At 44.1% G+C, this 14,429-nt stretch overlaps 1 protein-coding gene across 8 annotated transcripts in view; it reads left to right on the top strand.

The window, feature by feature from the left end:
* Positions 1–13,415, top strand: part of samd11 (sterile alpha motif domain containing 11) — a 321,180-nt gene extending 307,765 nt beyond the window's left edge. For all 8 annotated transcript variants that reach the window (XM_060852148.1, XM_060852146.1, XM_060852147.1 and 5 more), the window contains 3 exons: positions 3,229–3,353; positions 6,188–6,298; positions 11,870–13,415. In XM_060852148.1, coding sequence (XP_060708131.1) covers positions 3,229–3,353; positions 6,188–6,298; positions 11,870–12,109 — 476 coding nt within the window. In that variant the 3' untranslated portion in view covers positions 12,110–13,415. The remainder of the gene's footprint in view (positions 1–3,228; positions 3,354–6,187; positions 6,299–11,869) is intronic.
* Positions 13,416–14,429: the final 1,014 nt, after the last annotated feature.

Below are 14,429 nucleotides of genomic sequence, written 5' to 3'. Positions count from 1 at the left end.
TTGCTGCTTAGTCCAGACTGAAACTGATGTTTTAAAAAAAATATGGAACATAGAACAGATTTCTCTTGTCTGCTGATTCCAGTTGGAGATGTCCTGAGGCAAAGCAGAGCAAGAGAAAGGAGTTTGCCCTCAATTGGCTGATCTCCGTTCAGAGAGTTATATTAAAGACCAAGATGGATGGGTCTTTGATTAGTGAGGGGATCAAGGATTACGGGCAGAAGGCAGGAGAATGGGGTTGAGAAACATGATTGAGCGGTGGTACAGTTGTGGGCTGAATAGCCTAATTTTGCTCCTATTTATTTAGGTCGCATGTTGAGTGGGGGGTCCTAATTGGTCCCAAAAGCTCACAGCAGTGTACCCAGCACCTGAGAACTGTGGGTGACCACTGGCTGTCTCCCAAGACGAGAGGACTGAGCACAGTTCTGAGCTCCTGCCTGGTCAAACGCTTGGCCAACTTTATTCATTCATGGGATGTGGGCATCGTTGGCTAGAACAGTATGGAATTGCCCACAGGGCAGTTAGGAGTCGACCACATTTGCTGTGAATCTGGAGTCACGTGTAGAACAAACCAAGTAAGCATGCAGCAATCCTCCATAAAGGCCATGGGTGAACCAGATTGTTTCCTCCCCCACAATCAACACGGTCATCATAAAATTCTTAATTGGGACTCATTTAGTGGATTCACCTTCCACTACCTGTCATAGTGGGATTTGAAACCAGGTGCCCAGAACATTACCCGGGTACCTCTGGGTTAATTAGCTAGTACCAAAGCACTAGGCCATCATTTCCCTGACAACGTTCATCATCTGTGGTGCATGTAGAATGCACCCCAAAAGGAGAGGCCATGAAAAGGTAAAAAGGGGAGCGTTAGAGAGCAAACACAGGGTGGGGACATGAAGTGTGTATTTAATACTGGTTGAAGAGCTAGTGAGAGTCCTATGCTGTCTTCTTTGGGAGAGACCTGCCATTTTAGGCCAGTGTCGGGTCTTCCTTGAGATCTGAGACCCTGGAGCAGAAGCGTTGCTGTCTGAGAACTGCCAACCAATCAGTGGCCAAAGGCAATCCATTGCATGTGGTGCTAGCGGGGGAGCAGTGCATCCTGGGAGAAATCTCAGATTGTTGGCTGCAGATTGATAGTAAAAAATGAGGTCTGCAGATGCTGGAGATCACAGCTGCAAATGTGTTGCTGGTCAAAGCACAGCAGGTCAGGCAGCATCTCAGGAATAGAGAATTCGACGTTTCGAGCATAAGCCCTTCCTGATGAAGGGCTTATGCTCGAAACGTCGAATTCTCTATTCCTGAGATGCTGCCTGACCTGCTGTGCTTTGACCAGCAACACATTTGCAGCTGCAGATTGATAGGGGACAGGATGGAGGTCACAGAATGGGTGAATATTTTAGGGAGCACCACTCTGCAAGCCCATGACTAAACTTTTTTTTCCCTGGAAAAGTTCCCCACATAAAGAACAATGTGTCACTTTTATAAAGTGGAAACGAGCCACAGTCTAGCTATTAGCACGCTTGGGATTGTTCATCAAGTGTTAGCTAAATTGCAGAATCAGATCTCAGAGTAGACATTCTCTCTTGGGTTTTTGTTTTTATTGTTGATTGCTGAATGTGTGCTGTCTTTAACAAAGAACTGAATGAATCTACTGTTCCATTCTGTCAGCAAATGTTTGCAGCATTTGGTGCACATCCTCAAATGGAGCCTGTTTCAGGATCCCGGGGTATTGCCAGGCCACAGACACATGACAATGCCACAGCTAGTGTCAATGTGTCAACCAATCAGAACCTTTTCCCTCTTTAGGATAAATAGTTGTGATTGTTTTCGGATTTGGCATTCTTGTGATGGTCCTGAACAATGAAAAATGAAAAGCTTTGAACTCATGTTTCTCGTTTCAGCAAGATTCTAGTCTCTGTACAATCAAGTGACTTTTTATATGAATACTTGCCGAATACTGAGCTGTTTGGGCAGTTGCCAGGGCTTTAGCTTCCAGTTTGGTTATTAATGCATGAGGAGTCATTATTTAGATTAGATTAGACTTACAGTGTGGAAACAGGCCCTTCGGCCCAACAAGTCCACACCGACCCGCCGAAGCGAAACCCACCCATACCCCTACATTACCCCTTACCTAACACTACGGGCAATTTAGCATGGCCAATTCACCTGACCCGCACATCTTTGGACTGTGGGAGGAAACCGGAGCACCCGGAGGAAACCCACGCAGACACGGGGAGAACGTGCAAACTCCACACAGTCAGTCGCCTGAGTCGGGAATTGAACCCGGGTCTTCAGGCGCTGTGAGGCAGCAGTGCTAACCACTGTGCCACCGTGCCGCCCACAGCGCACAGAAGAATTCCAATTAACCCGTTGAGTCAATGCTAGAGCTCTGTAGAGGCATCACTCAGTTCCATTTCCTTGCTGCACATGCAGGTTAATAATCCTCTTTTGAAATCACTGGTCAGTTCCTCTTTCACCACCTTCACTGGGGATGAGTCTCTGATCACTGTTATTCATTGCAGTAAAAACTCCCACAGGCGAAAGTGAGAACTGCAGATGTTGGAGATCAGAGTCAAGATTAGAGTGGTGCTGGAAAAGCGCAGCAGGTCAGGCCGCATCCGAGGAGCAGGGAAATCGATATTTCGGGCAAAAGCCTTTTATTCTTGATGAAGGGTTTTTGCCCGAAATGTCGATTTTCCTGCTCCTCGGATGCTGCCTGACCTGCTGTGCTTTTCCAGCACCACTCTAATCTTGACTAAAAACTCCCACAGCCTGGCAACCAATATCTCTTGCGCAAAATCTTGAGTCTGTAAATCTGAACTATTAGTTAAGGGTTTTGGCTAACCATATCCCTCTATCAAATTTCCCTTCAGTCCACTTTCCTGCAAAAGAGGCCAGATTCACTCCTCAAGTTCACAGCTGAAGTTCTCAAATCCCTGCAACCACGCAAGTAAAACTTCCTGTGTATGCTGGACCCCCCCCCCCAAACTTGTTCAAAGCTCTTCCAGGTTTTGTTAATACAGTGGCATTAATCTTGTGAAGCACAAGATGCCGAAGTGCACTTGTCTAATGTTTGATTTCCTGTAAGTGATTGAGTGGAAGAACTGACCTTGGCTGGATGATATAGAATCCTGGAAGCTCTGTGTTTGGGTGGATATAAAATCTCACATGTTGCTAACAGCCAGCAGCATTATAAATGACAATCCATATTCTGTCCTCCATAAACAGGCAGCATTGGAAGCTTCTTACTGGATGGAGAGGATAGTGCTACAGTGGAGGATATTAGCAAATGGACTGTTGACGATGTCTGTAACTTCATTAATGGTCTCTCTGGCTGTGCGGAATACACACAAGTAAGTGATTTGATCTTTAAAAGCTGTCACAGCCTTCTCTTTGAATAACATTGCCATTTAAAATCAGTTTTAACCCATTGCACCTCAACAGCATCACAGTATGAATTTAGCCTGAATCAGTGTGAATGGAGGATAGGAACAGGTGTGTACCTTTGATTGTCTATTAGGGAAGTGGAGAGGTAAAGCTGTTCTCTATCTTGGTTGACATTGCAATTCAGTCTCAGACACCTGGGAGCATTCCCTGTGAACTTGTGTTAGCCACCAGGTACCATTTCTCAGGTAAAACATTAAATAAGCACCACTCCTCCAGCTTCACACAGACATGTGCTCAACATAATCAGTCCCTCTTCCCTACCCTTTATGATATGATTCCCTACAGTGTGGAAACAGGCCTTCAGCCCATCAAGTCCACACCAACCCTCTGAAGAGTAGCCCACCCAGATCCATTCCCCTACTTTGTATTTGCAGCTGACTAATCGCTTAATACTAAGGACAATTTAACATGGCCAATTCACCTAACCTGCACATCTTTAGATTGTGGGAGGAAACCGACACAGACATGGGGAGAATATGCAACCTCCACACAGACAGTCACCCATGGCGGGAATCAAACCCGGGTCTCTGGTGCTGTGAGGCAGCAGTGCTAACCACTGAGCCACTATGCCACCCACGTTTTAGCTTTGTTTAAAATGGAATGTGAAATTACAAATTGCCAATGAATGATTTGAACTCATCTCATTATAGGTCCAACCTCTGAATTATGAGGCGAGTAACATTACTACTTTATAAAATACTGTGCCCAATAGGGTCTTGTGGCACAGTAGCAGTGTTTGTACCTCTGGGCTAGAGACTTCAGGTTAAAAATCCAAATTAAAAAGGGGCAGCACGGTTAGCACTGCTGCCTCACAGCAACAGGGACCAGGGTTCGATTCCACCCTCAGGTGACTGTCTGTGTGGAGATTGCATGTTCTCCGTGTCTGCATGGGTTTCCTCCCACAATCCAAAGACGTGCAAGTTAGGTGAAGTGGCCAAATTAAATTATCTGTAGTGTACAGTGGGAAATACAGGCTTATAGAAATAGAGTAGGTCTGGGTGGGATGTCCTTCAAAGGGCTGATGTGGACTCAGTGGCTGAATGGCCTGCTTCCAGCCTGTAGGAATTCTGAGGGGAATCCCACCTATGTTATTGCTGTCCTTACCTGGTCTGGCCTACGTGTGACTCCAGACCTATAGCAACGTGGTTGACTCTTTAACGGCCCTCTGGGCAATTAGGGATGAGCAATAAATGCTCCCTAGCTGGTGACGCCCTCATCCCGTGAATGAATAAAGAAAAAAAAGGTTGATTGAAGTAACTCTACATGTGCCCAGTTTTATGAATTTATTATGAACCAGGGAGTACAGCTCTCTTGTCGAAATGTAATAGGCTGAGCACTGAAACCAGCCAGAAGAGAGGTGTAAATGCTGTTCTAGTAAAGCTTTGATTTGATCCAACTAGATTTATTTGAAGGGTTCTTGTGGTGTAGTGGCAGTGACCATATCTCTAAGCCAGGATACCTGGATTCAAGTCCCACTTGCTCCAGATGGTATCATTGAACAGGCCAGTTAGAAAATTTCAGGACAAAGGATTGGTAACATTGAGCTGAATCAACCAACCCTGACCCTAAACCCCATAGAACATAGAACAATACAGCACAGAACAGGCCCTTCGGCCCACGATGTTGTGCCGAACATTTGTCCTAGCTTAATGATAGCAGGTAGACATTTACGTGGCCATTTATTATGTTTTTTTTGACAGTTTCATTAAGAAGTTAAGTAGCTGATGCACAGCTCTTTACTGATTCCCTTTTACTTCTTGCGATTCTAAAATAGCAACCGAGCAAATCTAAATGAACTGGTAAAGGTACGGTGGGATGAATGGCCTCCAATGATTTTGCTGCAACGATTCTGTGAAATGTGGGTGGAGAACTTTTACCTGAGCAGTGCTTCAGTGAGCACTGACCAGAGAGCCGTACAGCATGGAAACAGAACTTTCGGTCCAACCAGTCCATGCCGACCATAATCCCAAACTAGACTAGTCCCATCTGCCTGCCCCTGGTCCATATCCCTCCAAACCTTTCCTATCCATGCACTTATCCAAATGTCTTTTCAATGTAGTAATTGTATCCATATCCACCACTTCCTCTGGAAGTTCATTCCACACACAAACAATCCTCTGTGTAAAAGAATTAGCCTCTCATGTCTTTTTTAAATCTCCCTCCTCTCACTTAAAAAATGCACTCCCAAATCTTGAAATTCCCCATCTGAGGGAAAAGACAACTACCATTAACTCTACCTATATTTGCTTATTTGATTAGATTAGATTAGATTCCCTACAGTGTGGAAACAGACCCTTCGGCCCAGTAAGTCCACACCGACCCTCTGAAGCGTAACCCACCCATGACCCATTCCCCTACTAATGCACCTAATATTAAGAGCAGTTTAGCACGGCCAATTCACCTGACCTGCACATCTTTGGAATGTGGGAGGAAACCGGAGCATCCGGAGGAAACCCACGCAGACACGGGGAGAATGTGCAAACTCCATGCAGACAGTTGCCTGAGGCTGGATTCAAACCCGAGTCCCTGGTGCCGCGAGAGGGTGCGAACCACTGAGCCACCGTGCCTCCCCCTTATTTTATGAACTTTTGTAAGGTCACCTTTCAACTCCCACTGCTCCAGTGAAAAAAGTCCCAGCCTTCCTTTATAACTCAAACCTTCCATACCCGGCAACATCCTGGTAAATCTCTTCTGAACCCTCTCCTGCTTAATAATATCATTGCTTGTGTTTAATGTGTAGGTCTTCAGAGAGCAAGCGATTGATGGAGAGACGTTGCCTTTGTTAACAGAGGAGCACTTACTGAACACCATGGGCCTGAAGTTGGGACCAGCCCTAAAAATACGAGCGCAGGTAATGACTCTTGGCCAAGCTAGTCGAGCACATAGTGTACGTCGCACATTCCATTGGCTTACGTGATGCAATGATCGTCAACCTAGGAAGTAGGGCCATTCACCCCTTGGAGCCTGCTCTACCATTCACTAGGATCATGGCTGATCATCCAACTCCATATCCTTTTCCTGCTTTCTCTCTACACTCTTTGATCCCTTTAGACTAAAGAACCATATCCATTTCCTTCTTGAACACATTCAATGTTTTGGCCTCAATTGCTTTCTGGATAGTATGATAGAGCCCCAGGCTCTCCACTCTCCAGGTGAAGAAATTTCTCCTCATCTCAGTCCTAAATCACAGAATCCCTACACTGTGGAAGCAGGTAGTTCAGCCCATAAAGTCCACACCGACCCTCTCAGTCCCACCCAGACACTGAGCTCTCTAGCCTACTTCTGTAACCCTGCATTTACCAAGGTCAATCCACCTAACCTGCACATCCCTGGTCACTAAGGGGACAATTTACTATGGTCAATCCACCTAACCTGCACATCCCTGGTCACTGTGGGACAATTTACCATGGCCAATTCACCTAACCTACACATCCCTGGTCACTAAGGGACAATTTACCACGGCCATTCCATCTAACCTACACATCCCTGGTCACTAAGGGACAATTTACCACGGCCATTCCATCTAACCTACACATCCCTGGTCACTATGGGACAATTTACCCCGGCCATTCCATCTAACCTACACATCTTTTGACTAAAGTCGAGAATGTGGTGCTGGAAAAGCACCACACTCTCAACTGTAATCTCCAGCACCTGCAGTCCTCACTTTTGCCTATATCTTAAGAATAACCTTGTAGATTAATCTAAAGACTGTGACCCTTGCTCCTGGACTCCCCAGTCATCAGGAACACCCTTTCTGCATTCCCCAAGTTTTACACCTGTTAGAACTTTACAGGTTTCTATGGGATTTCCCCTTCATTTTTCTAAACACCAATGAATGTAGCCCTGACTACTCCACTCTGTCTTCACACATCAGTCCTGTTGTCCCAGGGGTCAGCTAAAGATGCAACCAATTAAACTAAAGCCTTTAAGAGGCCAGGGCTGCATGGTTTCATCTAGTTAGCTGTCAGTAAGTACCTGATAGACAAGTTTGTTCAGGCACTTACCTCAGATTGGATTATATCCTTGTACATCTCTGAAACAGGCCAGCTTGTCCAGATCCTTCTCCCATTCCTCTCAATCTGAATTTATCAATGTGACCAGCCATTCCCACTTCCCTCAAAAGCCCATCTAGCTTCACTTTAAACCCACGCATATGACCTGCTTCAGTCAGCCCTGTGACAACAAGATCCATATCTTCACCTCCTTGTTTGGTTAGACAGCCCATTCCTTGTGTGTTTTTTGTTGTTTCTTGTTGTCGTACAATCCTTCACATTGAGCAGCTCCGATAACCCTGCCCTCCATCCTTACTCCATCACTGGGCCAATAGGAATGAAGGAGGCGATTTGGCCCATTTAGTCAGTTAGGACACAAAGCTGAGAATGTGTTGCTGGAAAAGCACAGCAGGTCAGGCAGCATCCAAGGAACAGGAAATTCGACCTTTCGGGCATAAGCCCTTCATCAGCCCTTCACCTGATGAAGGGCTTATGCCCAAAACGTCGAATTTCCTGTTCCTTGGATGCTGCCTGACCTGCTGCGCTTTTCCAGCAACACATTTTCAGCTCTGATCTCCAGCATCTGCAGACCTCACTTTTTCCTCCAGTTAGGACACAAAGCCCTACCATTGCAGGTGTTCCTTATATGATTCCAGTCCACTCCAGATGCCCATTTCACATGTGCAATTCTTTGCAAAGTTAATTCCTTCCCGTCAGTCCCAATCCTGCCTGTTGTGGCTCTATTTCCTAACTTGTACGATGCGTAAATATTCAGAATAACTTGTCACCTTATGTACACGCATGCCCAACAGTAATTACTGCGGGAGAAATGACCAAGTCCCATCCAGTTCACTTTCTACTGCTGTGGGGACATGGGGATATATCACAGTTACCTTTCAGTGTGCTAACTCTCAAAAGGACAGCTGCTATTTGCCATTTGATATGCTTTCCCAGACTCTCATGTAGATCAAACGTTCTGTAGAGATTTTATGATCAGGTGTGCTGGGTGTAAAGATCACAAGCGTGACTTTTACACTGGTGAAACTGATGTAACTAATTCAAGGTGCTCAAATATTTTTGCTCAAAGTTCCTTTATCAATCATTGTATTTTTCTCATTATAACATTGTTTAATTCTCACGTCAACTTTCATCCTGCCAGTTACATCTCCGGGGACATAGTGACTGATGGGGCTGTCTTACAGTCTTTGGTTAAACTAGTGATAGCAACAGTGTGTTCTTATTATACTGTAAATTTAGAAGGAAATTATACCCTAACACTTTTAAATAACTGCAAAATTCAGACAATAAAGAAGTTCAAATCAACTCCATCCAATAGAATAATCAAAATGTAATCTTGTGGAATACTGAGGCTTTATTGAAGACTTAATCCTGTGCTTTTGATATTTAAGTAATCAATCAAAGGACAGACTGTAGCTCATTAACAAAGTTAACTTGGTTAGAGAATTTTATTAGTTGCAATATTTATTTCACAGTTGCAAAATTTTTTTATGAAATGTTTTATCATCCAGTTCTCCCATAATTTCTTTTAACAATGGTCCATTCCTTTCAGATGGATGGGAGCTGGTGGGTGTACGGCTCCAATCTGAACTGAGTCTAAATCTCTCTAATGTCCCTAAAACACAATATAGGAACAAGAGGGTGCCATTTAACCCCTGGAACTGATCCTATTCTAGATCTATAATTGAAATGTACCTCAAATTTATTTTTAACAGGCTTTGAACTGCATTCTTTGATACCTAAGGAAATAATCTGCTGATCTCAGGTGTATAAGGGTTCAATTCTCTCTCCATCTACTGCCTTTTGAGCCAAGAGGTCCTCAGTATCAGCTGAATGTAAGATCAGGCATGAGACATCCATCTCTTCAAGCTACTTTTAAAATACATAGTTCAGATCTGGTTTCCCTGCTATAGGAAGGATGTTGTTAAAATTGCAAGTGTTCAGAAAAGATTTACAAGGATGTTGCCAGGGTTGGAGGATTTGAGCTACAGGGAGAGGCTGAACAGGCTGGGGCTGTTTTCCCTTCAGTGTTGGAGGCTGATGGGTGACCTTTATAGAGATTTATAAAATCATGAGGGGCATGGATAGGATAAATAGACACGGTATTTTCTCCAGGATGGGGGAGTCCAAAACTAGAGGGTATAGATTTAGAGTGAAAGGGGAAAGATTTGAAAAGGACCTGAGGGCAACATTTTCACACAGAGGGTGAGCTGCCAGAGGAAGTGATGGAGGCTGGTGTAATTACAACATTTAAAAGGCATCTGGATGGGTATATGAATAAGAAGAGTTTAGAGGGATATGGGCTGGTTGCTGGCAAATGGGACTAGACTAGGTTGGGAATCTGGTAGGCATGGACGAGTTGGGCCAAAGGGTCTGTTTCTATGCCGTACATCTCTATGACTCAGTTTGTTGTGCTATTTACTAAGATCACCTCTGGTTTAAATGTGGTTTCAAGTCCGCTTTCCTGTCCACCTCCCGGAATCTTTGATCTTCTAGAAGACGTATGTGTCTAATACAGGGGACGTACTGCTGGAGCTCAGAGAATGATGGATAAACTCAGCAGGAATGGTATCATCTGCAAAAAGAGAAACTGTCAAAGTTTTAAGTCCAGTGTGATTTTTTTTTGGTCAAAATATTGACTGTATCTTTCTCCTCTGACCTTCCAGACCTTCTGAGTTTCTCCAGCACTTTGTCCCACTCAGCATTATACATTGATTTTATTTTAAAGTCAGAATAAATGACCCAATCTTTACCGCTTTCTGTGGAAGAGCATTCCAAAGTTGCTTTAAAGAGATTTCCCCCTCACCTTTTTCTCAAATGGATGACCCTCTAATTTGAAAATGTGCCCCGGTTTAATTCTGCTACAAGGGGAAACATCCTCTAAGTGCCTGCCCTTTCAAGTCTCCTCAGTACATTACATTTTAATGAAATCAGCTCATTCTTCTAAACTCCACTGAGTATAGATCCAATCTACCCTCAAATTCTCATCTCAGTGGTGGTTCCAATGTGAATAGTCCCTCCCTAAATAAATGACAAAAGTTGGATAAAGTAGTCTGGATAGGTGTCAAAAGCACTCATTTTGACAAGGAGCTAATGTAATGCTAGTGTCTATGCATTTGTCAGGTACTAAACCAAAGATAATGGGTTGTTGGTCTGTGTTTACAATACATGGTACAATGGTTTTTTTTGTCTGCAGACACAATTTAAAAGTGCCTCACTGTAGAGGTTTAATCACTACTCTCGCACACTTAAACAAATCTGACAGGACCACAACTACGCAGGTATCAAGAGTTTAGAAGGTGGTTTTTAAAATGACCAGTTCAAGATAATAGCTGTGGCTTACACAGTATTACAGCATCTTCCTATTTTTATAATCCATCTCCTTTGCAGTGAAGGAAGAAGGGTTTTATAGTTTGGACAGAGACTCCTTTGTGGTAGCAATATCATGCTCTCTGTCCTCTTGGAACAAAACTTTGCTGGAACAGGGAAATTCTCGATCTGCTACTCAGAGAGGACCTTATACCCAAGCTCAAGATTTGAGAGAGTTAATCAAGTTGTTGGACCATGCAAGAAGCAGAACTGAAGCTTGCGCCCAGAGGTTGTTTGGTCGTAGAATAAGCTCACTGACTGACTTAGCTCAGCTTCAACCTGCTGCCTTCTGACATGGAAATATATTTCCCATGAGGATGGAGCAGATACCATTGAGGAACTGCCATTGCCTTTGCACTCCCAGTTCAGGACAGTGTAAATCTGTTATCCTTGCCCGGTCTGATCTACATGTGACTCCAGACCCAAAGCAATGCGGTCAGCACGGTGACATAGCGGTTAGCACTGCTGCCTCTCAGTGCCAGGGATTTAGGTTCAATCCCAGTCTCAGATGACTGTCTGTGTGGAGTTTGCACATTCTCCCTGTGTCTACATGGGTTTCCTCCCACAGTCCAAAGATGTGCAGGTTGGGGTGGATTGGCTATGGGAAATGCAGGGTTACAAGGATGGTGTGGATCTGGGTAGGATGCTGTTTGGAGGGTCTGTGTGGACTTGATGGGCTGAATGGCCTGCTTCCACACCACTATTCTGTGACGCTATAGACAATAAATGCTGGCCTAGCCAGTGACAGCCACATCCCATGAACAAATATAAAAACTTTTAAGACTTCTGTTGTTACCCATATCCGAAGCCAACAGATGTTTCTTGGGCAAATATTCCAAGGGATACAGAAACAAGGCGGGTCAGGGGAATCAAGCCACTGATCAACCATGATCCAGTTGAACAGAACAATCTCAAAGGGCTGAATGGCTTCATGTTGTTCTTACGAGTATGAAATGCTCACTCTTTCCGTCACTCTGGTCTTGAAGTACTGCTGCAGATGGTAATGTGGATTTTTCCCTCTCTCTCCCTCGCTCCCACAGGTGGCCAAAAGGATTGGGCGAGTGTTGTACATGGCCAGTTTCCCACTGGCACTGCCACTTCCTCCTGCTGCACTGCGGCCACCCGAGAGAGACCTTGCCCCCGCCGAGAATCGCCCGTCGTCCACTGGCAGTGTCGCCTCGCCGTACTGTGGCCTCCAAGTCAGCCGCGTCTCCCCGAAGCAAGAAAACGGCAGCGCCTCAGTGATGGGAATCGGGGATCTCACCAAACCACAGTCGTGAGTGGGACCTTCACTTCAGAAAGAAAGTCAAGTTGCTGTTGTTTGAAACCAAAGTATTTATAGGATTGCCAACTTCATCGGTTGACTGCATTCCCTCTTTTTTCTTTTGGAAGGAAAATACAACACTGCGGCTTTCTTAAACACTTTTTGGCAAAAAGAAAGACAGTCACGCACATTCCCTTTTTTCCCCCTTTTCTCTTCAAGACTACAGTTTATCCTGGAAAGCTATCGAAACGTTGCAGAAAACAAAACCTATAAATTGACGGAGGAAGAATATAAAAGAGACAGAATGTTGGTTGAACGGAGGATTGTCTCAGCACACCGACTGGGGGAGAAAAGACCAGACTCAGTTTCTGCTTCAAACTGAAAGATATTGAGCCAGAAACATCCCCCCTCCCCACCACCAACCTGCCCCCGCCCACCTTGTTTGTTGCTTGCAACTGAGGGGGAGGGGGCGATAAAAATAAACAGAACTGTGCACTTGTACCAAAAAAAAATTTCTATCACAGACCTGGGATTAAACATTTAATGTAAAAAAAAATTCATAAGCACTCATTTTGACAAGGAGCTAATGTAATGCTAGTGTCTATGCATTTGTCAGGTACTAAACCAAAGATAATGGGTTGTTGGTCTGTGTTTACAATACATGGTACAATGTTCTTTTTTGTCTGCAGACACAATTTAAAAGTGCCTCACTGTAGAGGTTTAATCACTACTCTCGCACACTTAAACAAATCTGACAGGACCACAACTACGCAGGTATCAAGAGTTTAGAAGGTGGTTTTTAAAATGACCAGTTCAAGATAATAGCTATTCATTACCTGGACAGCAAGTTGTATGAGCAAAACTAGTTACAAAAATGATTTTGGTACTTATTTTGTTTTTTTTTGTTGTTGTGTAGTTGCACGTTTTTGAAATCTTTGGGCTGGGTGGGAATAGGGAAAAAGAAATGTAAAAACTGCTAGGGGAAAGTTTCTCATCCTTTTTCATGCTAATCAAACCTTCATTGCTGCTTTAAAGCAATCAACATAATGAACATTTATGTTATTTATGGAAATTCTGTTGGTAGGTCGACTATGTTTAGCACTATATATATGGTAATATACATCCCTAAAAGGGTGGTATAAGAATAATTAAAAAAAAATCAAAAAATTGTTGTTCCTTTAGCTGGTTTTGGCCACACTGCGTCAAACGATCATTTAATGTTTTGCAGTTGTAAACAATGAGGATATGGTGATTTGTAAAATAATTTTAGCCGATTTGTTAATTTGCTTTCCTCCTTGTCTTTCACTTTTCGTGAAATAAAGCCCCCCCAAAAAAATGGTACAATTCAGTGTTTTGTTGGAATATGGAGCTTTTTGTTTTGTTGGAAAGCCATGGTTGTTTTCATGTTTCTCTCTCTCTTCCTGCTTTCCCCTTTCCTGGGACCATTTCTTTGGGACCACAAACTCCCCTCAGCTCATTTAAAATAACTCGATCCTCGCTGAATGAAAATAACTGAGAAATGCAAACCCATCGCCAACTCTCGTCATATAAGATCTATAGCTTGTGACAGAAAGTTCATACCTCATTTTTCATTGACAACAGGCTATCTTCGATGACCTCCATCCACACAGGCTGCAGTGCAGCGATGCGGGAAATAGGAGTGTATTGTCTGCGATTTTCTCCCTGTGCCTACTGAAGTTGGAATCTGGGTGCCAGGATTTCAAAGTTTGTCTTCCACAATTCAACAAAGTTTCTCAGCTGAGTGGGATAGTGTGTAGGAGCAGCAGCGAGACTCCAGCGCTAGGTCCCATGCTAACAAGCACTGTCACGTGCTTTGTCCCAAAGTCAGACAAACTGTGCAAGCTGATGTATTTGAATTGGTGTTTCAGCAGATGTCCCTCCTCAATATTTAAGTGTGATTGGGAACATCCCACAAATACATGAAAATATCTGGAGCTTGAAATTCCAATGAATCTGTTCCAATGGGGAGGCAATGGACTAGTGATATTATCGCTCGACTTATTATTCCAGAGAGTGGGAGAAAGTGAGGACTGCAGATGCTGGAGAGTCAGAGTCAAAAAATGGGGCACTGGAAAAGCACAGTTCATCAGACAGCAGCCAAGGAGCAGGAGAGGTGACTTTTCGAGCAATAAGCCCTTTGTCAGGAATTCCTCCTGAAGGGCTTATATCTGAAAGGTCAACTCTCCTGCTCCTTGGATGCTACCTGGCCAGCTGTGCTTTTCCAGCACCAGACTTTTCAAATCTGTTATTCCAGAGATCTAGGTTAGGTCTGGAGGGTGAAGGTTTGAATCCTGCCACGGCAGAGGGTGAAATCT

Source organism: Hemiscyllium ocellatum, chromosome 37, assembly GCF_020745735.1.
Source record: "Hemiscyllium ocellatum isolate sHemOce1 chromosome 37, sHemOce1.pat.X.cur, whole genome shotgun sequence".
In the NCBI taxonomy this organism is placed as follows: Eukaryota; Metazoa; Chordata; class Chondrichthyes; order Orectolobiformes; family Hemiscylliidae; genus Hemiscyllium; species Hemiscyllium ocellatum.
This window is presented reverse-complemented; position numbering and strand designations above follow the sequence as displayed.